The sequence below is a fragment of the Asterias rubens genome, chromosome 21 (genome assembly GCF_902459465.1).
Source record: "Asterias rubens chromosome 21, eAstRub1.3, whole genome shotgun sequence".
In the NCBI taxonomy this organism is placed as follows: Eukaryota; Metazoa; Echinodermata; class Asteroidea; order Forcipulatida; family Asteriidae; genus Asterias; species Asterias rubens.
Window position 1 is genome coordinate 8,241,439 of NC_047082.1, and position 24,888 is coordinate 8,266,326.

The 24,888-nt window shown below is 38.8% G+C and overlaps 2 protein-coding genes across 7 annotated transcripts; one reads left to right on the plus strand and one right to left on the minus strand.

Annotated features, from left to right (window-relative positions):
* Nucleotides 1-242: 242 nt before the first annotated feature.
* LOC117304689 (syntaxin-7-like) lies at nucleotides 243-9,036 on the minus strand. Of its 6 annotated transcripts, none has more exons than XM_033789283.1 (12): nucleotides 9,002-9,036; nucleotides 8,113-8,347; nucleotides 6,772-6,849; nucleotides 6,218-6,287; nucleotides 5,583-5,682; nucleotides 5,172-5,309; nucleotides 4,800-4,843; nucleotides 4,392-4,485; nucleotides 2,998-3,070; nucleotides 2,381-2,463; nucleotides 1,724-1,861; nucleotides 574-660 (listed from the first exon to the last, which is right to left on the minus strand). In XM_033789283.1, the coding sequence occupies exons 2-11, from the start codon at nucleotides 8,165-8,167 to the stop codon at nucleotides 1,763-1,765; spliced, it is 834 nt and encodes a 277-aa protein (XP_033645174.1). In that variant the 5' UTR covers nucleotides 8,168-8,347; nucleotides 9,002-9,036; the 3' UTR covers nucleotides 574-660; nucleotides 1,724-1,762. The 6 variants fall into 6 exon arrangements, with proteins under 6 accessions (XP_033645170.1, XP_033645174.1, XP_033645168.1 ...); XM_033789277.1 differs by having other exon boundaries at nucleotides 8,065-8,347; XM_033789282.1 differs by lacking the exon at nucleotides 9,002-9,036 and adding an exon at nucleotides 8,931-8,949 and having other exon boundaries at nucleotides 8,065-8,347.
* Nucleotides 9,037-9,107: 71 nt separating this feature from the next.
* On the plus strand, nucleotides 9,108-11,848 carry LOC117304637. Its single transcript, XM_033789189.1, has 4 exons — nucleotides 9,108-9,224; nucleotides 10,056-10,380; nucleotides 10,949-11,056; nucleotides 11,355-11,848. The coding sequence occupies exons 2-4, from the start codon at nucleotides 10,176-10,178 to the stop codon at nucleotides 11,435-11,437; spliced, it is 396 nt and encodes a 131-aa protein (XP_033645080.1). The 5' UTR covers nucleotides 9,108-9,224; nucleotides 10,056-10,175; the 3' UTR covers nucleotides 11,438-11,848.
* The last annotated feature ends 13,040 nt before the right edge of the window (nucleotides 11,849-24,888 follow it).

The following is a 24,888-nucleotide window of genomic DNA, read 5'->3' on the forward strand; positions in this document are numbered from 1 at the left end:
TGAAACACAATTCATCGGGGCTGAAGATGCTTTTAAAATTAATCAATCCTATTTGTACAATACTAATAATAATAACAATAATTGACCATTTGTATGTAGCGCATCACACATAGTGATTAAACATGTCCCTATGCGCTGTAGAGCGAACAGACAACAAAATACAAATACAAATATAAAATGTAAAAGAGGTTTTTTTAGGGGGGGGGGCAGTTGCTGTAGATGACAACTGATATATTTATATATGTGTGTTTTTGTGTGTTTTTGCTGGTGTTTTTTATTTTTTTATTAGAGGGGTGAGGGAGTGGTTGAAGGAAAATCTGTAACATATATACACATTTCGCGCTTGTGTGTTCTTTTGTTTATGAGAAGGGGTGAGGGGATGAGGGGGTGGGGATGCTGATAACACCTGTAACATTTACCCATCTTTCTATCTTGTGTGTTCCTTTCGTTGGGGTTGTTCATGTATTGATAAGCCAGAGGTGATTTTCAGAACCTACCCCCGAGTCCTATGTAAACTACCCCAAGAGCGAAATGAACTTGACCCAAATCTTACCGATACGATTAGTTTTTTGGAATAGCGAAGTAGATGATCACCGCTAGTATGACTAGGAGAATGATGATACAGATAACAAGCATAATCTTCTTCCGACGGGCTTTACTCTGCCAAAAAAACAAAAACAAAAAACAATCAGGATAAGAAATTAGATCAGCAGGGTGTGGGTTAAAGTCCCAGTCATGACAAGTTTGTCCTTAACACCACTGGGGTGGATTTCACAAAGAGTTAGGACCAGTCTTATCTCGAGTTAGGACCAGTTACTCGTCCTAACTTAGGACTATCCATGCAATTTGTATATCTCCTAGGACTAGTCTTAAGTTAGGACTAGTCCTAACTCTTTGTGAAATCGACCCCAGGACACCTATGGTAACAGTCAAAGACCAAGTGAGAGGACTAGTCTTTGAAAATTACCAAATGTTTGGCGTCTTTAAAGACTAATTAATTACATAAATAGCTGCATAAGCTTTCGTACAAGTAGCAACAATTACTTCATCAGATGCTACAGAAGCTTATGCAGTTTTTAAAACAATTTAAGTAGCAAAACACAACAACGACATGCCTACCAGAACCAGCAAAAAATAACTTTCTGACCTCAATTTCACAGAAATTTAAAGCATACAAAATCTAGCTAAGCACCACCAGGTTTGTTATTGTAATTATTGTTTTTGCTTAAAGGGTTTGTGTACTTTTTGCAACACATAACACAATGTACACATTATTTACACTAAACTTACACAGTTTGAAGATAATGATAGTAGAAAGCTTCCCTTAAAATATTACTACAAACAATGACACAAAAATAGTTTTTGTCAAAATTTTAGCGTGTACACCGTATTTGCCAGTTTTGATATTAACTCCCAAAATTTGTAAAAATGTTTAAGATGCTAAAATATTTGTTGTCTTACCGAGACGAAAATTATTTTTGTGTCATTGTTTTACTCATTCCTAAAAAAGTACAGCACCTCGGCACGTAACATTTTAAGAGACGCTTAATACCATCACTTTCTTCAAATACCATCACTTTCTTCAAACCGTGAACAAGTTTAATGTAAATCTGTGTCTGTTTGTGTTCAACAAAAAGTATCCATACCTTTTAACAAAGCAATTGGTTTTGGAATATTTTCTACTTTCTGAAATTGGGTCGTTGCTTGAAAAGTTTTCACGTACCATTTGAATGAATAAAGCAGGTTGGAGAAAGGGGATGGTCTAATTCTTGGGGATCGCAAAGTAGATGATGATACCAATGATGGCTAGAAGTACGACACAGCATATTACAATCATTATTTTTTTCCTTCGTGCCTTGGACTATCAACAAAACACATACCAAAAGGAAAGAAAATAAATAACAAACGAAAAAGGTACAGGTACGTGTGGACTTACTTAATGTTACTTTTTAATGTTTTCATTATTGACGAAGTTTAGGTCATGTTTCTGTTATCTTCAATGAGAAGTGATTTCTGAAAACAACTTAAGACTTTCAAAACATTTACCACGCTTCACCCTTAGATCCTTCTTAGATGGCATCTTAGCTCTTCATGAAAACTCAAAATGCAATTTTTTGTTGCTGAAGGACACAAGTGCCAAGGCTTGGGGGTTGAAATCACACTCTGCTGATCAGAAACACCAGAGTTTGAATTCGGTGATCTTAACCGCTCGGTCACGACACTGCCACATAATGCAACGCACTGGAGTTCTCTTTCATGCACATTCATTCAACCATGATAATGGATAGAGCAATCGGGCACAGAACTTAAACAAGGATAAGGAATCACCCACAAAATCAAAGGAAAATTCATGCGGGAAGAACTATAGAGGAATACATACCTGGTAGGTACTAGCTTTAACAAGCTGAGTATTGGCTTGGTCTACATGGACCTCTGCTGATTCCACATTGGCCTCTATGCTGTCTGTTAAAGTCAAGGTTGAAAAAGATTTCTGTTAATACAAGTCTTTGATTGGTTAAAGCCATTGGACACTTTCGGTAAACAGTAATGTCCAAGGCCCACACAACTTCTATATAAAATAACAAACCTGTGAAAATTTAGGCTCAATCAGTCATCGGAGTTGGGAAAAAATAACGGGAAAACTAACCCTTGTTTCTGCACGTTTCGCCGTGTCATGACATGTGTTTAAAATAAACACCTCCTGTAAACCCTGTAATTTATTTGTAAAGCTGTGAACTTTTTTTGTCTGTACCAAATACCAAAAGTGTCCAATGGCTTTAAGCCCATTATGTTCAGACACTCCTAGTGTAAACTTTAACCCTAACCTTAACCCTAATCCCAATCCTTACCCTTACCCTTACCCTAACCTTAACGCCAACCCTAAACCTAACCTGACAACCCAAACCCCCAACCCTAGCCATGTGCTGTACCCTATAGCATTCATGTAGTATTTCATAGTGTAATTCCATCGCAGGTTTAAGACAATCTAAAACTTACCAATCATATCTCCTTGCTCATGGACCATGGTGGCAAGATCCTTAAAGATGGTGTTCACATCTACGATATCAGACTGAAAAAAAAAGAAACAACGGGTTTTTAAAATGTGAATCCACACGGTGAAAGTATCTACACAGTACACATTCAACCCTCCTACTATTTGACCATAAAATATGCACTTGACAGGTTTGAAAGGGTTTGTCAACTCTCTAAAAAATGGTACCGAGAGTAGGAGGGTTAGGTAAAGAGTTTTTTGTATGGTAAGCAAACCTCAAGTTTCTTGAGCTGAGATTAACTATACAAACTGCAAACACGTGCACTTGACAGGTTTCAAAAGGTTTGTCAACTCTCTAAAAAATGGTACCAAGAGTAGGATGGTTAGGTAAAGAGTGTTTGGTATGGTGCGCAAACCTCAAGTTCCGGAGCTGAGATTAACTATACAAACTGCAAACACGTGCACTTGACAGGTTTCAAAGGGTTTGTCAACTCTCTAAAAAATTGTACCAAGAGTTGGATGGTTAGGTAAAGAGTGTTTAGTATGGTAAGCAAACCTCAAGTTTCTTGAGCTGAGATTAACTATACAAACTGCAAACACGTGCACTTGACAGGTTTTAAAGGGTTTGTCAACTCTCTAAAAAATGGTACCAAGAGTAGGATGGTTAGGTAAAGAGTGTTTTGTATGGTGCGCAAACCTCAAGTTCCGGAGCTGAGATTCACTATACAAACTGCAAACACGTGCACTTGACAGGTTTTAAAGGGTTTGTCAACTCTCTAAAAAATGATACCAAGAGTTGGATGGTGAGGTAAAGAGTGTTTTGTATGGTAAGCAAACCTCAAGTTTCTTGAGCTGAGATTAACTATACAAACTGCAGACACGTGCACTTGACAGGTTTTAAAGGGTTTGTCAACTCTCTAAAAAATGATACCAAGAGTAGGAGGGTTAGGTAAACAGTGTATAGTATGGTAAGCAAACCTCAAGTTCCGGAGCTGAGATTCACTATACAAACTGCAGACACGTGCACTTGACAGGTTTTAAAGGGTTTGTCAACTCTCTAAAAAATGATACCAAGAGTAGGAGGGTTAGGTAAAGAGTGTTTAGTATGGTAAGCAAACCTCAAGTTTCTTGAGCTGAGATTAACTATACAAACTGCAGACACGTGCACTTGACAGGTTTTAAAGGGTTTGTCAACTCTCTAAAAAATTGTACCAAGAGTAGGATGGTTAGGTAAAGAGTGTTTTGTATGGTGCGCAAACCTCAAGTTCCAGAGCTGAGATTCACTATACAAACTGCAAACACGTGCACTTGACAGGTTTCAAAGGGTTTGTCAACTCTCTAAAAAATGATACCAAGAGTAGGAGGGTTAGGTAAAGAGTGTTTTGTTTGGTAAGCAAACCTCAAGTTTCTTGAGCTGAGATTCTCTCTCCTTCAAGGCTTCAAAGTCTTCTTGTTGGAATTGACTTTGCTGCATTGCTTGGGGCTGGTTGGAGCTGTGAAATACAAGGAAAAGAAATTAATGAATTTCTTGACTGGATCAAAAACAGAAATTTGACCCGGGATATTTTTTGTTGCGTTCAGGTACTGTTTGTGCTTAACGCAGCTCTACTAAATTAAACTCTTGTTGCAATTGTACAGTAATGTCTAAGAAGAAAATCTCTGCTAGGGTCGAAACGTCAGGCCATTATCTATTTTTTGCATTTATACCATCGGTCCATTTGGTTGGTAAGTTGTTTGCAACAGCTAATTCTATTTTCTCTTATACTTTCAGAAAATAAATCAGCAAAAAGAAAGAAAAAAAACTTACCTTTCCCAGTTGATCAGAGCATTGGGACCCTCATCATAATCCTCCTAAAATATAAAATAATGGACACAGAAACAATTGATAAAAGCCCATAAGTTTAATGACATGCAGCAAAATTGAAGAAAAAAAAACATGGTTTATTATTTCCCATATGAAACAGAATTAATTTGACTGATATCGACTGATTGGACATGAAAAATTTACAAACATTATTGAAAACAAACAATGTAATGAACTTTAAAAAGACGGCCAATCCTGAACAAGACTCGGTCACTTTTGACCCTCTCTAGATCGTTCTTGGCTGCCTCTTGTTCTATTTTTTAGGAAAAACGCAGAAGCCACTCATCATGGAAAAACTAGAAAAGGAAAACTTACAGCCAATCCTGAATGAGCTCGGACACGCTTGACCCCTTCTCGTTCTTTCTGGGCTGCTTCTCGTTGGACCCTTTGAAACTGATTAAGAGCCGCTGTGAAGTCGCTGGTGAATCTTTCTTTCTGCATTCTCTGCTGTCTCTGTGAGCGATAAATGATAATAAATAATTATAAGTTCTTCAGCCCCACCAACCAGGTTCTTATAGTAGATGATACACAAATGCCTTCATCCTTGCGGACAGTGAAGGGGGTTACCCTGTTTCAGCCCCAGAAGATGATGTAGTAATGTGCCCCTGATGGCAGTTGATTCAGGTTGATAGCCCAAATCAGTAAAGTATTGCCTTGGCGATATCTCATAAAAAAACAAAAATAATAATAACAAATAATAATATTGTTACGTCATCGGTAACTTACCTGATCAGATGGAGAAATTGGAGGAGGGGCGGAGCTTAAATCCTTCAACATTCTATTGGTGTCCTTTGCCAACTGGTTGGTGTAATGCTGTACCTCATCACTGAAAATCAAATTTAAACAAAATAAAAAATAAAAAGTTTGCTTAAACAAATGCCTTTCCCGATCTTTCTCACATGCTGCCCGGCGCCTATGAAACAAATTGCCAGCGCTAATAAAATCATCTGGTGTCGATTTCACAAAGAGTTAGGACTAGTCCTAGGAGATATACACATTGCATGGATAGTCCTAAGTTAGGACGAGTAACTCGTCCTAACTCGAGATAAGACTAGTCCTAACTCTTGGTGAAATCCACCCCAGTTTCTTTAACCAAATCAAGTATTTGAGTAAATAGTTTTTGTTTTACTTTTTTTTTTTTTTTTTTAGAAATTGTATTTTGTATTTCTCTACCATATGTACCACATGTTCTGTGTTCTGGATTTCATCTTAGCTCAGAGTTTTTAGTTATTGTCCACGAACACTTACGGATTTATATGCGCTTTATAAGTTTTCATTATTAATGTTATATTCTTTAATATTAAGAGTGAGTACTGATCATCTACTCAAAGATATTTTTAAGCAAAAATGTTAAAACTTACAGCTTTGCTCGAAGGCTTTTATTATCGTCAGATGTGCCAAGTCTGGTTATTATTCTTTCAATTTCCCTCACTGGAAAAAAAGAGGAAAAACAGAAGAAAAAAATAACTACCAAAATAATAAATTTACAAAAACACAAATCGCAACAATAACAAATCAAGTTTGCTGGTGCACTAGTAAAAGTTAAAGGAATACATCCTCCAGAGCCGAAGTCATATTCAGGCTTGTGTATGAAAATAAAACAAAACAAAAACTGAATCAGTTGACTGCGGTTTTTACAACCAAAATTAAAGACAACGTATTTTGAACTTCCCTCTTGAAGGAGCACAGCAATTTTGCTCCGGTTAAAGGGGTACTTCCTTGAGGGAAATGTATGTCTTGGAACTTTGCAAAGGGCACCACAGTAAAAGCACAGGGCACCATGGCAAATGCTGAGAGTGCTGTGAATTATTTTGCGACCTGCATACTTTTTTTGATCATCATTGGTAGATCAGATATTTGCAAAACTCTATATCTATTGTACAATTTGAGCAAATACTATCTATTTTGAACTCACCATTTTGAGATATTTTTTGTATGTTAGAACCTATACTCTGTGTCAACCTGTTGTAGTCTGCGGTGGAGCTGTTTCTGCCTGTTCAACAAACCAAAAAATACAAAATAATAATAAAGAGGCTTCGTATATAAAGCGCTCATATCCATCACTCAGTGACGCTCAAGGCACTTTAACATTCAGTATTTTCCTGCAAGGTATGTAGGACTACGTTTGAATTATGAGACCTACTCCTTTCACACAGCACGATGGAATGGTTACAAGTTGCAGTGGCGTAATATGCAGCCATTCAAACCAGGAACACTGGGGCGAACCCCATTAAGTGCACTGTGCATTACACAACACACACGATCAATGGCTTCACGTCTCATCCGAAGGACAAAGCATAATGGTTTTGAAAGTGTTTTGCTTATTGACACAGGTGTCACGACTGGGACTCGAACCCACACTCTGCTGATCACAAACACTAGATCTTGAGTTCGATACCCTAAACTAAGCTTGGGCGATATCACAACATTATCGAATATCGCGATATTAATTTGGAAACGATTTTGATATCGGATGGATTTGGTTTTAATCGAAATATCGCGATATATCGCGATATATCGCAGTAATCGCGATAATCGCGATATATCGCAATATCGATTAAATATCGCGATGTATTTGCTAGCTGAGACATCTTGCACCCCATAGGTTTGGAGTAAAAGCAGAAGAATAGGTCATTAGAACACCTCTCTTAAGCTATGACTGTCTCTTCTACAACTTTCACTTGGAGTTTGAAGACTGATGATGTCAAATTTCATTAATCGCGATTATATCGAATATCGCGATATATTGTCGGCGATATATCGTGAATAAAATAAATCGATATCGCCCAAGCTTACTCTAAACCACTAGGCCATGACACACCACACGTGAACCACAATTGGACTGATGATTGGTATAGAGCTACAAGGAGTTATACAAAGGGAAAGATAAGCTGTAATTCAACAAAGTGTCATGCAGGGGTCCGTACAAAAATTAATGACAATTGAACATGAAAATAACAAACATTTAGTAGATGTAGATCATGCAGAGATGCAGAAAAAGACTAAAATACATTTGACAGTTAGCCAAAGATGAAAGAAAACAAGAACGTCAGCTGCTCAACTGACAAGGTGCATGTCTGAAATTGCAAACTGAGTTTCCTAAGATTCTTCATTTTAGTTTTTCAACTAATTGTATTAGCTAACAACAATTAGTATAATGTTTGACATCACAAAACTTCTAAAGACAGTTAGCCCAAGGATTGTCTACCTGCTGATCCAGATGAGTACGTGGAATAACCTCCATCATTGTACCCACCTCCACCTACTCCTCCTCCTCCAGTTCCTCCGAAGTCCCCCTTACCAAACGACATCTTCTCTCTCTCTCTCTCTCGCTGCCTTCTTCAAGAAAGATTCCTTCGACGCTGATTGGGGTTAATAACTTGCGATGGTCCAACTTCAGGATTGGTCCAATGTATCTTTTTCTCTTTGCCGCTTGACTAAAAGGTCATCCTAGGTCGTCATGATTTGAATCGAGATTTGAAAACTGCAAACTGAAAGAAACGAAACAAATTTTGTCAATTATCAGGGCACGATTTTGCGGGGAACACCAACAAGAAATGTTGACAATCACTGGCCTCGGACCCTGACCACGGATCACATTACATGTAAATCAAAGCGTATGACACTGATGAGAAGAAGTTTTAATTTTGGTTGATTTTTTTAACATGGATGGAGGAAGAAATAGAAATGTGAACATGATCATGATCAAGTGTACTCACTGTTACATGTTTAGTGTATGCATGGAGGTAGGGGTGTATGTAAGATTTGTTTTACTTGTGACAAGGCCAGGTATGGTATTAATTAGTTCTTGAAGTTAACAGTGCACACACCCGACCCCAGGTGAGAGGAAGTACGTGAGGGATCGATGACGTCATGTCACAAAAATCCGCATTGTTGTTTTGTGGCCACAGTCACACTGTTCTCTGACTCAGTCACTTGATGATGATCGTGACTTGTCGAAATAATATGTCAAATTCAACACCCAGAATTTCGGCGACCCAGTCAATACAATATTCTCATTTTATTTCACTGGAAAACTTGCCCAGTGGTTCAGACGATGACACAATAGTTTACCAAATAAAAATCCGATCTTTGAAGATCACCTTAGAAAGGTAATTATAACGACCAGATAGAAAACAACTTACCGTACACGCAGGAGTGGGAGTGTTTGCACAATAAAATCTGTACAGATCTCTGACGAAAGAGGGCGCCCTAAAGATCATTTAATTCATAACTCTTGAGGGCCCCTTGGAGAGTTCGAGATGTTCCTGTTTACTTCTTCTGCAAGTTCTCATGGTTTTGCCGTTCTCTGGAGTACCATGGTCTCTGGAGTCTGGTTCGTTTCAATTTCTACATTCAATGGATTGAGTATGTCAAATACCATTTTCTACCAAAAGAATATTGTCATTATTTGTAACTTAAATTAAATCGGTTCATTCATCATAAAACTGCTATTAATTATCAACACGGACCAGATCAACTCGAGTCAAACCGTAGGGAAACCAAACTCTCAGTCTCACTAGAAAATCTTCAACAATTTCGTTCACCCACCCTTCAACCAATAAGGACTGTTACAAATTGTCCTTTGTTCCAAGATCACTTGTTGAATGGAAAAGAGAAACTCCTTCAATAGACTCATTCAAGACGAGGCTAGATAAAATCCAAAAAACCACTTTCATAAGCCAAGGGGAGCTCACCACGTTTTGTAGAGATACGTATATCTATATTATAGATAAATCATGACATATTTTTCCTAAAAAGTTAATAAAAAGTGTAGGCCTATTACTATACCAATTAATTATTAATTAAAAAAAAGGAAAAGTTTCCGTATGGCGCCACCACTTTTTCATTCGATATGAAATAATATAGTATCTAATTTACCTCAATGAGATATCCCTTTTTGTAAAAAGGTGGTGGCGCCATACGGAAAGTTATCCCCCCAAAAAAATAATAGTTTCAGCGTGTCTTTATGAATGAGTTGATTGTGCTTACACTTGTATTGTAACTTGTTCCAACGAACTTGGAGAAAAAATCGGTCGTCCATAACTACACAAGTAGCCAGTACTACTACCAGTACTTGTCTGTTGTCAATTGTAATTGTATCACTTCTTTATAAATTTATTGATCATTCATTAACTTTTGATTGACAAATAATTTGATACTAATTTAGTAACTGCTAATCATTGAACTGCCGTTTAGGTTGGACTGGACGTCAATGTGTCAACTTGGAATCATCGCTGTGGCAGAGGTACGTCCATCTTGTCATCTGTCGCCCTCGTGAGATTATGATTAGAACTGAAGATTAAACCCATCAGTGCAATGTCGGAACAGCGACTTGGGCATCAGATGCCGGATGGGACCATGAGGTTTGTCAGCGCTTCACGTCGGCGTTGCTGCTCATGGGTCTTGGTCGGCTGTGGTAGTGTGCTGTTGCTGATAGGTGTTACTCTCTTTGTGTTTGGTTTGGCACCGAGTGGTCGTGCCTTGTGGAGTCAAATAAAATGGCTCGGTGTTGCATGCGGAGGTGAGTTGAAACTTCAGAACTTTATCATCAAAATCTTGGCTCTTTATAGTCGTTTGTGAACGCTCCTAACGCTTTCATTTCTTTACCCCTTTCTGAATTTGTTCTTGTATAAAAAAGAGCTAAGACTGAATGACAATTGAACTGTTGTTAAAATTGCATCTCTGTAGTGAAGAGCATTTTGGTTTCATAGACAGTGGCAAATACAAAGTCAGAGGGTGGGAAGGTGAGGGGCTTAAGCTGAGAGCTCTTGCCCCTCTCACCCAATCCCCCTCCCCCCTAAAAAAAACCTCCAAACCACCCCCAAACTAAAACATGAGATTGAAAAAATGACCAATTGATGACTTCAAGTTCATCAAATAGCCCCATGTCTTTTCCCCCACTTCCCCCCCCCCCTCAAAAAAAAAAAAAAAAAAAAAAAAAAAACATGTGTGGTCACATTCTTCCTTTAGAGTAATGATACTTTTTCTGTCAACAGGGACTTTTCTGTATGGTTCAAAAACTAAAATAAAAAACTAAAATATGATGTGTAAATTTATGTTGCAATACACTTTGTTGTTTTGACCCTCAGTTATTGGACTGGTTCTGCTGGTTGGATCTGTAGTGTTATACTTCAAAGCTACTGGAACCAAGGATGCCAGACAGTATCCAGTGGAAAGGGTTCATTCAAAAAGAATAGGCAAGTCAAATAATGTTACTCTGCTTGCTTGCTTGCTTAAAAGGCACTGGACACTACTGGTAATTACTCAAAATAATTGTTCGCATAAAAAGCTACTTTAGACGAGCAAGGGAGAGCTATTGATAGTTGTGTATAATACATCAATTGAGAAAACTGGTCTTTGACAATTGCCTTTAGAGGCACAGTATAGATTGATAACTATTCAAAAATTGTTGACAACAAAAACTTACCATTAGGGAAGCACTGCTGCTGTTGACAGGGAAACAAATGAACTTTATCTGCTTTTGTCCTCCAATAGGTGAGCACAGAAAGTCCACTTCAAGCAACAAACATAAAGAGAGTGTCAACAGACGTCAGGAGACGGTCAACAGCTGTAATTAGAGTGTCAACGCCGTCAATAGACTGTCAAGGGTCGTCCAGAGAGTGTCAACGGCCGTCAAGAGATTGTCAACAGCCGTCAAGAGAGTTTAAACAGACATCAAGAGACTGTCAAAGGGTCATTCTTTCTGGTAATTTTCAGACCATCTTCAGGGGATTCCGATATCTTTTTCTACAGTCCTACCCATAAAGGAGACGATTAAGAGCTGTAATGCATTGATTGAGATGTGTGCCTTTTTAACTGTTTATTTGCAGAAATGTTTGATTACAAGACGTTTTAAAAAGAAACTATTTATGACCTTCCTTAAGGCCTTGTACTCAACAGTACCTATCCTACATCTTACAAGAGTCCAGTACCTATCCTACATCTTACAAGGGTCCAAATGTTATGCCTCAAAGGCACTGGACACTATTGGTAATTATTCAAAATGGTTGTTAGCATAAAATATTACGTGGTAACGAGCAATGGAGAGCTGTTGATAGTATAAAACACTGTGAGAAATGGCTTCCTCTGAAATGTAGTCTTTTAGAGAGAGGTAATTTCAGCTGAAAACCTTCTTTCATTAATCTCTTGCAGATTCGATTTTATTTTATGCATACGCTGGGATACACCAAATGAGAGTACATGTACTGGTCTTGACAATTACGAAAGGTGTCCCGACCAGTGCCTTTAAGTAAAATCAAAGGTTCCTTATTGATATTGTTATCTTATAATTGCCTTCGTTCATTAATGAAATAATATATTTTTTCATCGGGTGATGTATTTTTGTAAAAGATATTTATATTTGTATACACATTAATATTTATGTTATACTACAGATCGCCAAGAGTAACAATACATTATTCTGTATTCTTGTAAGATTCGATGCTGTTTTGTTGTACCCCATTTTAATAAAAGATCACTGAAGTCTTTCCAAATTTTGTTTGGTTTCCAACTTTTTGTCTGCAGTTTTGTTTGTAAAAGCTGGAGTTAGAACATAAGTTCATGGTGCACCATCAAAACTGTAGTCGAATAAATTGCTCTATTCTTGCCTGGTCAGTCGCGAAAACTGTGTCCTCGAGCAAGACACTTTATCCCTTTATCATAAATGCTTCTCTCCACACAGGAGTACAATAGGGTACTAGCAAGGCACTTTATTGGGTTTCAGCTAGGCATTGGAGCTATGCGCTTTTTCATAAATGGTTCTCTCCACACAGGAGTACAATCGGGTACTAGCAAGGCACTTTATTGGGTTTCAGCAAGGCATTGGAGCAAGTCACTTTATCATTAATGCTTCTCTCCACACAGGATTACAATAGGGTACTAGCAAGGCACTTTTTGGTTACCAGCAAGGCACTCGAGCAAGACACTTTATCATAAATGCTTCTCTCCACACAGGAGTACAATAGGATACTAGCAAGGCACTTTTTGGTTACCAGCAAGGCATTCGAGCAAGTCACTTTATCATAAATGCTTCTCTCCGCACAAGAGTACAATAGGGTACTAGCAAGGCACTTTTTGGTTACCAACAAGGCACTCGAGCAAGACACTTTATCATAAATGCTTCTCTCCACACAGGAGTACAATTGGGTACTAGCAAGGCACTTTATTGGGTTTCAGCAAGGCATTGGAGCTATGCGCTTTTCATAAATGCTTCTCTCCACACAGGAGTACAATAGGGTATTAGCAAGGCACTTTATTGGGTTTCAGCAAGGCATTGGAGCTATGCGCTTTTTCATAAATGCTTCTCTCCACACAGGAGTACAATAGGGTACCAGCAAGGCACTTTATTGGGTTTCAGCAAGGCATTGGAGCTATGCGCTTTTTCATAATGCTTCTCTCCGCACAGGAGTACAATTGGGTACTAGCAAGGCACTTTATTGGTTTCAGCAAGGCATTCGGAGCTATGCTTTTCATAAATGCTTCTCTCCACACAGGAGTACAATAGGGTACTAGCAAGGCACTTTATTGGGTTTCAGCAAGGCATTGGAGCTATGCGCTTTATCATAAATGCTTCTCTCCGCACAAGAGTACAATAGGGTACTAGCAAGGCACTTTTTGGTTACCAACAAGGCACTCGAGCAAGACACTTTATCATAAATGCTTCTCTCCACACAGGAGTACAATTGGGTACTAGCAAGGCACTTTATTGGGTTTCAGCAAGGCATTGGAGCTATGCGCTTTTCATAAATGCTTCTCTCCACACAGGAGTACAATAGGGTATTAGCAAGGCACTTTATTGGGTTTCAGCAAGGCATTGGAGCTATGCGCTTTTTCATAAATGCTTCTCTCCACACAGGAGTACAATAGGGTACCAGCAAGGCACTTTATTGGGTTTCAGCAAGGCATTGGAGCTATGCGCTTTTTCATAAATGCTTCTCTCCGCACAGGAGTACAATTGGGTACTAGCAAGGCACTTTATTGGGTTTCAGCAAGGCATTGGAGCTATGCGCTTTTTCATAAATGCTTCTCTCCACACAGGAGTACAATAGGGTACCAGCAAGGCACTTTATTGGGTTTCAGCAAGGCATTGGAGCTATGCGCTTTTTCATAAATGCTTCTCTCCGCACAGGAGTACAATAGGGTATTAGCAAGGCACTTTATTGGGTTTCAGCAAGGCATTGGAGCTATGCGCTTTTTCATAAATGCTAGGGTATTAGCAAGGCACTTTATTGGGTTTCAGCAAGGCATTGGAGCTATGCGCTTTTTCATAAATGCTTCTCTCCACACAGGAGTACAATAGGGTATTAGCAAGGCACTTTATTGGGTTTCAGCAAGGCATTGGAGCTATGCGCTTTTTCATAAATGCTTCTCTCCACACAGGAGTACAATAGGGTACCAGCAAGGCACTTTATTGGGTTTCAGCAAGGCATTGGAGCTATGCGCTTTTTCATAAATGCTTCTCTCCGCACAGGAGTACAATTGGGTACTAGCAAGGCACTTTATTGGGTTTCAGCAAGGCATTGGAGCAAGTCACTTTATCATAAATGCTTCTCTCCGCACAGGAGTACAACATAGCGAGTAGTGAGAGTAACGTGCGATGGACTGGCATCCTGTGCAGGGGGAATAAAAATATTCTCAATCTTTTAATGCCAATGAAAACGAATATCAACTGTATCATGACCATATTATTTTTATAGCCTACCCCTGATACAGTTTATTTCTGTTCTGGCGGATTACGTGTAATAAACCAACCAGACAACAATCTATGATAACCAAATAAATAATTCCAACCTTGGTAATAGATATGACCAAATCTCCAAACAATGTCAATAAATCCACAGAGATAGTGTCCAGGTTGGCTTACAGAGAACTACACTTATTTGGTTAATTCTTTGATATTATGTTGTTGGAAATGAGACGTCACATAATTGTTCGTGCAATCCTGCCTGCTTATTAACTGCTACAGGGGCGGAAGGTAGAAAATAGGCCGGAACGACTACTGTAGCTGTAGTGGACAGGGGAGACCTCTCGTTATAAACTTCGATCACTACCGCGGAGTGAGTTCTCATCCGGACTCAACGTTTCGAGCTTGCTCTAGTCATCGTCAGGAGACTTGGTGGTCGGTGTTCTCCAACAATCAGTAGGTCTACATGCCTACTCTGGCATCACGCGATAATGTAGGGTAACGATTGGTATCTACTTGCCAGGTACATTGAGTTCTTTTAAGAGCTTGTCTGGATTACTGAGTGTTTGAAATCTTCAAAATAATCTCAGTTATTTGAACTCGATTGCCAAACTATGAATTCAAATCGTAGAAAAGTGTAACCGTTTCCAGTTGATTTGGCAAGGCCGTAGTGTTGGAGCTCCTGTGATGGAAACGGGTTAGTGTTAATGAGATGACGACACTTCACTTTGACTTGGTTTAGGTTTTCAAGATGAGCAACCGAAGGAAACTCACGTGTATTGTTTCAGTTGTATGTGTCGTCGTTTTGTCTCAGGTGAAGTTATTTACGGGTAAGTCGCTTAATTAACTTTTTTTTAATTGTTATTAATTTGTTTGTAGGGAGGGGGTGGGGTAATGATTGAAGAAAGCAAGAGAGTCTAGGGAAAAACGAAATGTATGCTTGTATGCTTGTCACACTTTTTTAAAATATCATTTGGCATTATTGATGTACTTTTGGTAGAAAATAAACATGTTTATTTAAAAGATAAAATGGATTGTGTGGTATTAACATTTGCCCTTCCGGTCCTGTGGGAAAAAGTCGGGGGGGGGGCTGTTGCCACGCCCTTATAGGTTAGCTAAATAGAGAAATAAAATGAATCCAAATAATTCTAGACGTGGGCAGGTAAATAAGTCACTAAGATGTTGGGAAATGCAAAGAAAATGTTAAGTATAACCATGGTGTCAGGATTAGATGGACTGTTTTAAGCCTTGACATACAGCTAATGACTTTCATAAAATCAAAATCAAAAGTTGTTTTATCCATTTTAATACTTATCAAATTAATTTCCTTTGGCATTCAGCTTCACCAGCTTGTGGTTTACCTGCGGTATTTCCACATGCTCAATGTGATCAGCTAGCCATTGGTAGTGAAACCTACTCTAACTGCTCATGTATTCCCGGATATGAGCTTACTGGAACTACTGCAGTACCCGTAGGCTTACTGAGATGCAGTAACAACGGGTCATGGGATGGAGTGAGCCCAGTGTGTATTGGTAAGCAGAAAACCCTAGCTATAAGTAAATAATAAATGCAGTATTACTTGCTTAGTCAATTTATAATCAGAAGCATTTATATAGCGCCAAAATCCGTCTCAAAAGACGCTCAATGCGCTTTAAAGACACAGGACACTATTGGTAATTGTCAAAGACTAGTCTTCTTACTCGGTGTAATTCAACATATGCATAAAATAAAAACCTGTGAAAATTTGAGCCCTTTGGTTGTCGAAGATGCGAGAAAAATAATGAAAGAAGAAACACCCTTGACACACGAAGTTGTGTGCTTTCAGATGCTTGATTTCGAGACCTCAAAAAATGTATAAACTTGAGGTCTCGAAATCAAATTCGTGGAAAATTATTTCTTTCTTGAAAACTACGTCACTTTAGATATTTTATACTATCAACCTCTCCCCATTACTCTATACCAAGTAAGGTTTTATGCTAATAATTATTCTGAGTAATTACCAATAGTGACAACTGCCTAATCAGCAAGCAGAGGATTCTGGGTGAAATCTGAAATAGTTTACACAATGAACACTTTCATCTCAACTATTATCTAGGTTTTATTCAAGCAATTTAAACATTATTTTATTTGAAGGTTCTTTAAGTGCGATCAATAATACAAAGCAAATTAATAAATAACAGATAATGTGTGCAATTTAAAAGTTAATTAAAAATGTGAAAATAATGACAAAATATACAATTTTATACAAGCAACCATCTTAAGAATTAAGTTTCAAATTTTAGAGGTAATCCTAAATATTTCTACGAAGTAAAACAAAAATGAGGCAATATAGGCATGTGATGGTAAGCCTGACGTGAAGGCTGATTTTTTTTATCATAATCAATTTTTATGAATCCTACTTTGAATTAATTATTTTAATTTTTAGTTCGGGTCCGGAAATAATTGTAGGTGCTTGAAAACAAAATCTATTCAACAGATAGGAATGTTGATGTATTTGATTAATTGTTTTGTTTCAGTTGAAAAGACCAACGATCTTGTCATGAATTTGACCAGGACATATTTTATAAACAGTTCAACAAATAATGTGCTTCTACCGTTTCTTCTAATTATTAATTCTGTTTGTGCATAAAATGTACAGCTAAAATACACCGAACAAGCGTCGCTCTCAATCACAATATCTCTTATCTCATCTATGCAGGCCTGGGTCCAATTTCATAGAGGTGCTATAGGCACAAAAATCTGCTTAGCACGAAATTTGTGCCTTGATAAAAGCAGGATTACCAACCAAATTTCCACGCGATTTTCAGGATAAGCAAACAACAGGTGAATATACAAGTAACAAGCAAGATGCAACAAGTGGAAATTTGGTTGGTAATTCTGTTTTTATCATGGGAGAAATTTCGTGCTTAGCAAATTTTTGTGCTTAGCAGCTCTATGAAGTTGGGCCCTGATGCTTCACGGAAGCAACGAAGGCGATTGCCTTCATGCCCCTTGGTCATTGTTTTGGTGCCCTCAGTGTGACCTAATTAAAACGAAGCACACAGGCTTGCATCTATCTAGAACTGAGTCAAAAACACACTGAAAATTGTGTCTCAAAGGATCAAACTGTAGACGTTCCACGTCATGATGAGAATAATCTGAAAAACCAAATATATTTCAAGTCTAAATGAACTTATTAAATTATTAAATGTCTAGAAATTGACGAATTGTTAGTTAGAATTGATCACAGTTCCATATGTACGCCTCGAGTCAGGATTGAAACAGTTTCAAGACGTGATGCGTCGCGATGATCGGAACATCTTACGGCTGATAGAAGTGACAAATCTCCCTGAGGATGAAACAGTTTCAAGACGTGATGCGTCGATATAATCGAATTATATTACGGCTCATAGAAGTAAAAGTTCTCCTTGAGTCAGGATTTGAACAGTTTCAAGACGTGATGCGTCGCGATAATCTGAACATCTTACGGCTCATAGAAGTAACAGTTCTCCTCGTACTTGATATCAGTGACGTCAGCCTCCTTGAGACTGGCATGGTTGAGCTGGCAGCTCGTCTTGTTATCAGCTTGCTTCCAGAGATTGAAGGAGCGGCAAAGAGGCTCCGCCCAGCACGCCAGACCACACCCAATGGACTCCTTGACCGGATAGCTCTTGATCTGATGGTTGAGCAGACACTGCTGTGGTACGTGAGAGTAACGACGGCTTTGCTGACGGCACCCGTAAGCAAGTGCCGACATTTCACAGGCGACAAAATAATTGTAACGACAATAAATGTCTGCCCATTTGCCTTCTGCACTGCCTACCATTCTGACGCAGTCCTCGTTGGGCTGATTACTGTTAGTGTCCCAATTTCCAAAACTCGAAGTTCCCTCATTATCCGAGCATAAGAAATTCTCGTTATCATGTCTGTAGCAGTTGATCCACAACTGTAGCTCATCTGAACTGGTGGCGCCTAATTCTCTCATCCATGCACTCATTTCTTCCCATACAAAGATCTGCTCTTCGATCGAGTTTGGAAAAACAAGACTAACTCCGGGCAAGTCACAAGCCTTCTTAGCAATGGTCCCATTCATCTTCTGAGGCAGTAAGATGTAGCAGGAGTCGTGCCAAGTCAACCAGCCGGGAGGACACGCTGCTTGGAGTGCCCGTAAGATGCTGACCATCAGAATCAGAACAAAGATCACCTCACTAAATGGTGTCATTTTGATTTCAATATGTTATTGTTTTCGTAGTGAAAGTTACTCGTGTTCTGGAGTACACTGAGTAATAATTTCAGAATGCACGGCTCGTAGATTAGTCACTTTTCTTGTTTCTACACAAGAACAAAACTGCTTCGCATGGTCTTTGGTAAAAGCATCAGTACCTACATCAGAACACGCTTTCTAAATATACACTAACCACAGCTGATTCTGATTTTGAAAATTGACAATTCAGGAACGCAATATCTTTCTATGGCAGAAATCTTGTAATGTCAACCATCCATGAGGACACACAGCTTCAGGAGAAGCCAAGACGGACACAATGAAATCAAAAAGAAATTCTTCAACGAAGTCAATACTGCAGTCTTGACCACCACTCTGTGCCGATTCAGTGACGACTGTGACTCAACAAGTGAAATGTGTGGGCTTTTTAACCCAAGAATAAACGCTGTTGTTGCCTATGGAAACGATTAGTTTTTGCCCTGAAGTGTGCAATTAACCACAAAATTTATTATATTTAAAATACCAGCATGGTTCCTAATTAACCCAGTTTGCGTGGTAAACCCATTGTTTAGAGGCAAATAATCAAATAGGCCTACTTCAAGGGCCGATTTAACAACTTATGAATAAGGCTTGCGTTATTGATCCACTGCTGTTGACTAGAAACGAAGTATTTTTACCTGAAAGTGTGCATTTTACCGTGAGATTGATCTAATTTTCACCACCGGAGTCCCTGTGCTGAAATCCCGTACAATTTAGAAACCTTTGCCGAAGAAACAAGGCTAATTTCCTGCATTGTAAGTGAAGCGCAAAAGTCCTTTGTGGTAGGGAAATAATGGACTTTTAATTTGTGGGTCAATTTAGGAAACTCGGTTTACGTCATGCCATTTCCAATAGCGCAGTTTCTGTTTCGCAACTCCTTGCCAATACTATACAAGCCGCTGAGTCTCTTCCAGCCACAACGAGTGACGCAGTAACAGAACCAGAAAATCACAGGGCTTTATAAAACAACAATATCTCATCCCTTTCTCTTGGGGGCAGGCCAATTTGTTATTGACATGAATTGCAACGAGAGTACAAAGCTACGTCTTGAAGCAATATCCAATAGCTTTGAAACTTGAAGAGTTTTCATCTTGTGAAAAACTGCTCTCTTGACTAATTAGTTGAAGGTGCAAAGATGATAAAGTGTGGTAAATAAGGAATAAAGCAGACATTCTTTCCATAAACGTATTTTTTGCAAGCGCAGGTATGTCATTTTAGGTCAGTGTAAAACTAAGAAGTGGCTATAGTGTTCATCTACTAATTCAGTCAACGACTTACGTCTGTTCTGGTATTTGCTATATGCTAAAGAATAACCAAATGGCACATCTTTAATTTCTTTCTTTTCACAAATATTTCCAGTGATTTTTCTAAAAACATTTCCTCTAAAACATTCTGTAAAAACTTTAAACAGTGCTCTTAAAGTGCTTCGTGATATCGGCCATTGCTGTTTTTGGTAGTGATGTAGAAAACAGTTGGAATAAAGTACAGAAGTGGACCCACTATAGATTTGTATTTTTCTATACATTTTGGTTCCTTTTAAAATGTAAACTATTCATTAATCATAAAATTGGGGTTTTAAGGTTAATGACTGATCGAGCTTACAAGAAAGAAAAGTATTCAACCAGTAAAATGTTTCCTAACGTAGAAACACATGCATGGCTCTATCAGCTCTTTACAAACAAAACTATTCCAAGTACTATAATGTAGTCCTATATAAAAAATGTCAAACCAAGAAACTGTCAAACTTATCAAGTGGAACTTGTGCTCAGTTTGCATCGATCGCGATTTTATGCAGGCCCTATGTCTTGGGTCACGATTGAAACAGTTCCAAGACGTAATACGTCGAGACGATCGAATAATCTTACGGCTCAAAAAAATAACAGTTCTCCTTGAGTCATGATTGAAACAGTTTCAAGACGTGATGCGTCGCGATGATCTGAACATCTTATGGCTCATGGTTGAAGTAAACCGCTTTTGAAATTTCTGAATCTATCTGTACAAGCTTCCTGTAAACTCTTCAGTTTAGTCTGCAGCAACGTAACTTTAGCATATGAGATCTTTTGTAAACATGGAAGTGTTGCTTGGAGATGGACGATCAAAATAATTATACATAATTAAAATTGCCGCTCTGTATCGATTTTGATTATTATTTCCTCTTCAAAATCAAGGTTGATCAATAGAAACTGACAATGGCTCTCGTCTCTTGGCGTTGGGTATTAAATTATCATTCTAGAGATTTGTTCAACCTTTTTTTTTATAGATTTTTTGAAATGAGTCTAAGCGTATCTGTTGATAGTTATGAAATGTAACGAGAAGGATAAAAGTTACCAAAGGAACCTTGGCCACTGCAAAAATGCTTGTTCCTTCCAACGCGTTGCATTTTGTAACGTTTCGCAACCTTGCTAAAATTCAGCAAGGAACCCTTACTAAATTGCTCTTGTGTAATAAGGGCTTCATACAACTTAAATTTACACTCAGGCTAAAATGTGGCGTCGAGGAAATCACTTAAAAACAAAAATATGGTGAGAATTTAGAATGTAATCACATCTTCTAAAAGACAACAAAGGTATAGTATGCAATTTTATACAAGCAACTATTTATAAATAACTTTCAAATTTTTGAGAACACTTCTTCCATAACAAAACAAAAACGAGGCAAATGTATAAAATCTGTGTTTTTTGGTTGATGATAATGTGTAGGTGGAGTTCGAAATCTAACTAATTTTGCTATTTTTAATAATAAATCCTATGCAATGATGATCTGAACATCTTACGGCTCGTAGAAGTAACAGTTCTCCCTGCGTCAGGATAGAAACTGTTTCAAGACGTGATGCGTCGCGATGATCTGAACTTCTTACGGCACATAGAAGTAACAGTTCTCCTCGTACTTGATATCAGTGACGTCAGACTCCTTGAGACTGGCATGGTTGAGCTGGCAGCTCGTCTTGTTATCAGCTTGCTTCCAGAGATTAAAGGAGCGGCAGAGAGGCTCCGCCCAGCACGCCTGACCACAACCAATGGACTCATTGACCGGGTAGCTCTTGATCTGATGGTTGAGCAGACACTGCTGTGGTACATGAATGTAACGGCGGCTTGGCTGACGGCACCCGTACGCAAGAGCCGACATTTCACAAGCGACAAAATAATTGTTAGAACATACTTGGTCTGCCCATCTGCCTGCTGCACTGCCTACCATTCTTGCGCAGAGTTCCCTAGGACCATTACTTCTAAAGACCCAGTTACTGAAACTCGAAGTTCCCTCATAATCCGAGCATACGAAATGCTGCTCGTGATCTTGTCTGTAGCAGTTGATCCACAGCTGCAGCTCATCCGAACTGGCGCCTAATTCTTTCATCCATGTGCTCATTACTTCCCATACAAAGTTTTGTTCTTGCATCGAGTTTGGGAAAACAAGACTTACTCCGGGCCGGTCACAAGCCTTCTTAGCATTGGTCCCATTCATCTTCTGAGGCAGTAAGATGTAGCAAGAGTCTTGCCAAGTCAACCAGCCGGGAGGACAGACTGCTTGGAGAACCCGTAAGATGCAAACCATCAAAATAATCATCTCGTATACGCCAAGTGTCGCCATCTTAATATTAATTGGAACCACAATTAATCGTTGACAGTGAAAATATCTTGGGTATGGTAGTATTTACGAGTTTGAAATATTCAGAGATTTCGGTTACATCAAGTCTTGCTTCTACAAGGATCAGAAAGCTTTTTGTGATTTCTGATTAAAAGAGCTCAGCATAAAGTCGTCTGTTCAGTCCAGCTGTAAGACAACTTGTGGCGAACTAGATGTTTGGTAAACACCGAATCCTTCCTTCATAAAGCAAAGACGGGAAATCGTTTATTTCAAGTATTTTCCGTTCATTGATTTTCTCGACCCCGCCACTTTAATTATTTTCAAATTAGGACCGACTATTCCGAAAGTCGAGGTTAATAAACAAACAACACGGCCGTGAATATTTTTTTTTGATTCATTTTTTTCACATGACGTCACTATTTTTGTTGCTGTGATTTAAAAATATTTTGGTCAAAGAATAATTTCAATATAAACCACAAGGGGAACCTTTTGCGTTGTTCTACCCCAAAATCATTAACTTATTACCCAGTCAGTTTCCCTTGTGGTTTATATTGATATCTGAAACAAAAAGTCAAATGGTAGTCCCCTGGTTGATGTTACCCAGGTTGTTTGGTAGTTAAGGTGCGGTCCTTGGCAGTTAACAGTAATACTGGGGTTCTGACTGGCACCCAAACAAAGATATTGACAAAATAGGCAGACCGCCAACAGGGATAAATAGCTTGAGTTGGTATAGTGCCGGCACGCCCGGAGGTCGTTGGTTCGAGTAAACTTTTTTTTTGTTCAACCCCAGAATCTGAAAATAAGTTTTCAAACTTGAGACGGTACAAAAATCAATTTTTTGTATTTTTGTTTTTTTGTTTTTTGGGGGGGGCTTTTGGTTTAATTTTGTAATGCCTACTGCATGCCCTTTAAACACAGAGGGTGGGGGTTGGGGATGGGGTTGAAAATAGATAAACGTGTTTTTTAAAATGTTATGATCATCCTTTCATTCAGAGATTCGTTGCCCAGATCCTCCAGTGCCTCCCCACAGTGTTCTTAGCACGCCCTCTAGCGTTGTCTATACGGCAGGCAGTGTGGTGACGTTTGCATGCAATGCTGGCTATGGAGTTGAAGGAGATACCACACGTACCTGTAATGCCAATGGATCATGGAGTGAGCTTAGCCTCTACTGTAGACGTAAGAACAATCGTTTCATGAACTCTCAAAACAACAGTATACGTGTTTTGTGTAAAGGATGTTTTAATCTATTGAAACTGTTCACCGTATTGACAAAAATGGGTTTTGATTGTCTGGGAACTCACTTCTGTGGATACCAGTAGTATATTGGCTGTAGAGGGTTTCAAGTCCATGTCTAGACTTGATTCAAGTCCTTATCCCGCGGCACGGCACTGGTTAGGAGAGTTTGTTGACGTTGGGTATTCAATGGGACTGAAAATAAAAGGATTCTCACGGAATTTGGACTTGAGTCAAGTGTAATTACTGTCAGTCTTGGGATCATTCGGGATCTTAGGCTTGTTTTTTAATTCTTCCTCCTGTGTTTTTTCCAGTGACATAAAGGTTGTTTATGTCTGTGTTTTTTTCTCCTTAAGGGTACTGTTTTTGCGAAGTTCTGTATTTGCTTTTGGTTTACTACTGTGTAGTTCTTCAAGCCCTTTGTGTGCAATTTCAATTTTTGATAATATTTCCATCATTGGCAGAGATCTGGTTGTACACACATTTAAACTAAATCTTATACTTCTATACATAAAACAATCGAACGGTTTCGAAAAAAAAAATTCTTTAAGATGGCGTCAATGTTATATTACTCAGCCCCATGTCCCACCGACAGTCTCCAATACCAGACGAGTTGCTTCTTCATCAAAGAAGACGAGTTGCTGGGATGGGACTTCGCTAGGCTAAAGTGTGAGGAGACGTCCGGACATTCACTGGTCAAAATAGACAGCGTGGGTTTGCAATCATTCCTCGAGACAGAATTACTGAAGAGGACGAGCAGTAGTAATTTCTGGATTGGTGGCAAAGAGGCAAGACCATGGGTCTGGGAGAACAGTAAGTTTGAGCTCTGCTATGTGGGCCGCTGTCAACACATGCTAACGTTTCCATTTTATATTATATTTTGTACTACTATATTTTATACTATCCATTTAACCACACCGTTCACACTGGGCCAAACTTCATAAAGCCTGTGAGCACAACAAAACTTGCTAAGCACAGGATAATAATAATTGAGTGCTTCTGAAATTATCATAATAGCTGTTTATATACGTGTAGTCTGTGGTGTGCCAGGAAGTGACCTCCCACTATTATTTCTTTCTCTCATTTCAGGCAAACAGTTCCCAAACTTCTTACCCTGGGCTCCTGGTGAACCTAACAACCTGGGAACTGAACAATGCATCCATCTCAGCTCATTCACCGACGCAAACGGCAACTCTCATGGCTACCAATGGAATGACGTCGACTGCGCATCTAGTATGAATTCTATATGCCAATTTAGTGAGTTTTATAATTCAATTCAATTTCAATTC

Bases quoted from the DNA above. Each gene is read 5' to 3' on its own strand.
- LOC117304689 (XM_033789279.1), bottom strand. From the start codon at position 8,167: ATGTCGTTTGGTAAGGGGGACTTCGGAGGAACTGGAGGAGGAGGAGTA. The intron at 6,288-6,771 runs GTGAGTTCAAAA...CTTTTTTTCCAG, and splicing joins ACAAAAAATATCTCAAAATG to TGAGGGAAATTGAAAGAATA. The intron at 3,071-4,391 runs GTTTGCTTACCA...TTTTTTTTTCAG, and splicing joins CTCAGCTCAAGAAACTTGAG to TCTGATATCGTAGATGTGAA.
- LOC117304637 (XM_033789189.1), top strand. From the start codon at position 10,176: ATGTCGGAACAGCGACTTGGGCATCAGATGCCGGATGGGACCATGAGG. The intron at 10,381-10,948 runs GTGAGTTGAAAC...TTTGACCCTCAG, and splicing joins GCTCGGTGTTGCATGCGGAG to TTATTGGACTGGTTCTGCTG. The intron at 11,057-11,354 runs GCAAGTCAAATA...GTCCTCCAATAG, and splicing joins GGTTCATTCAAAAAGAATAG to GTGAGCACAGAAAGTCCACT.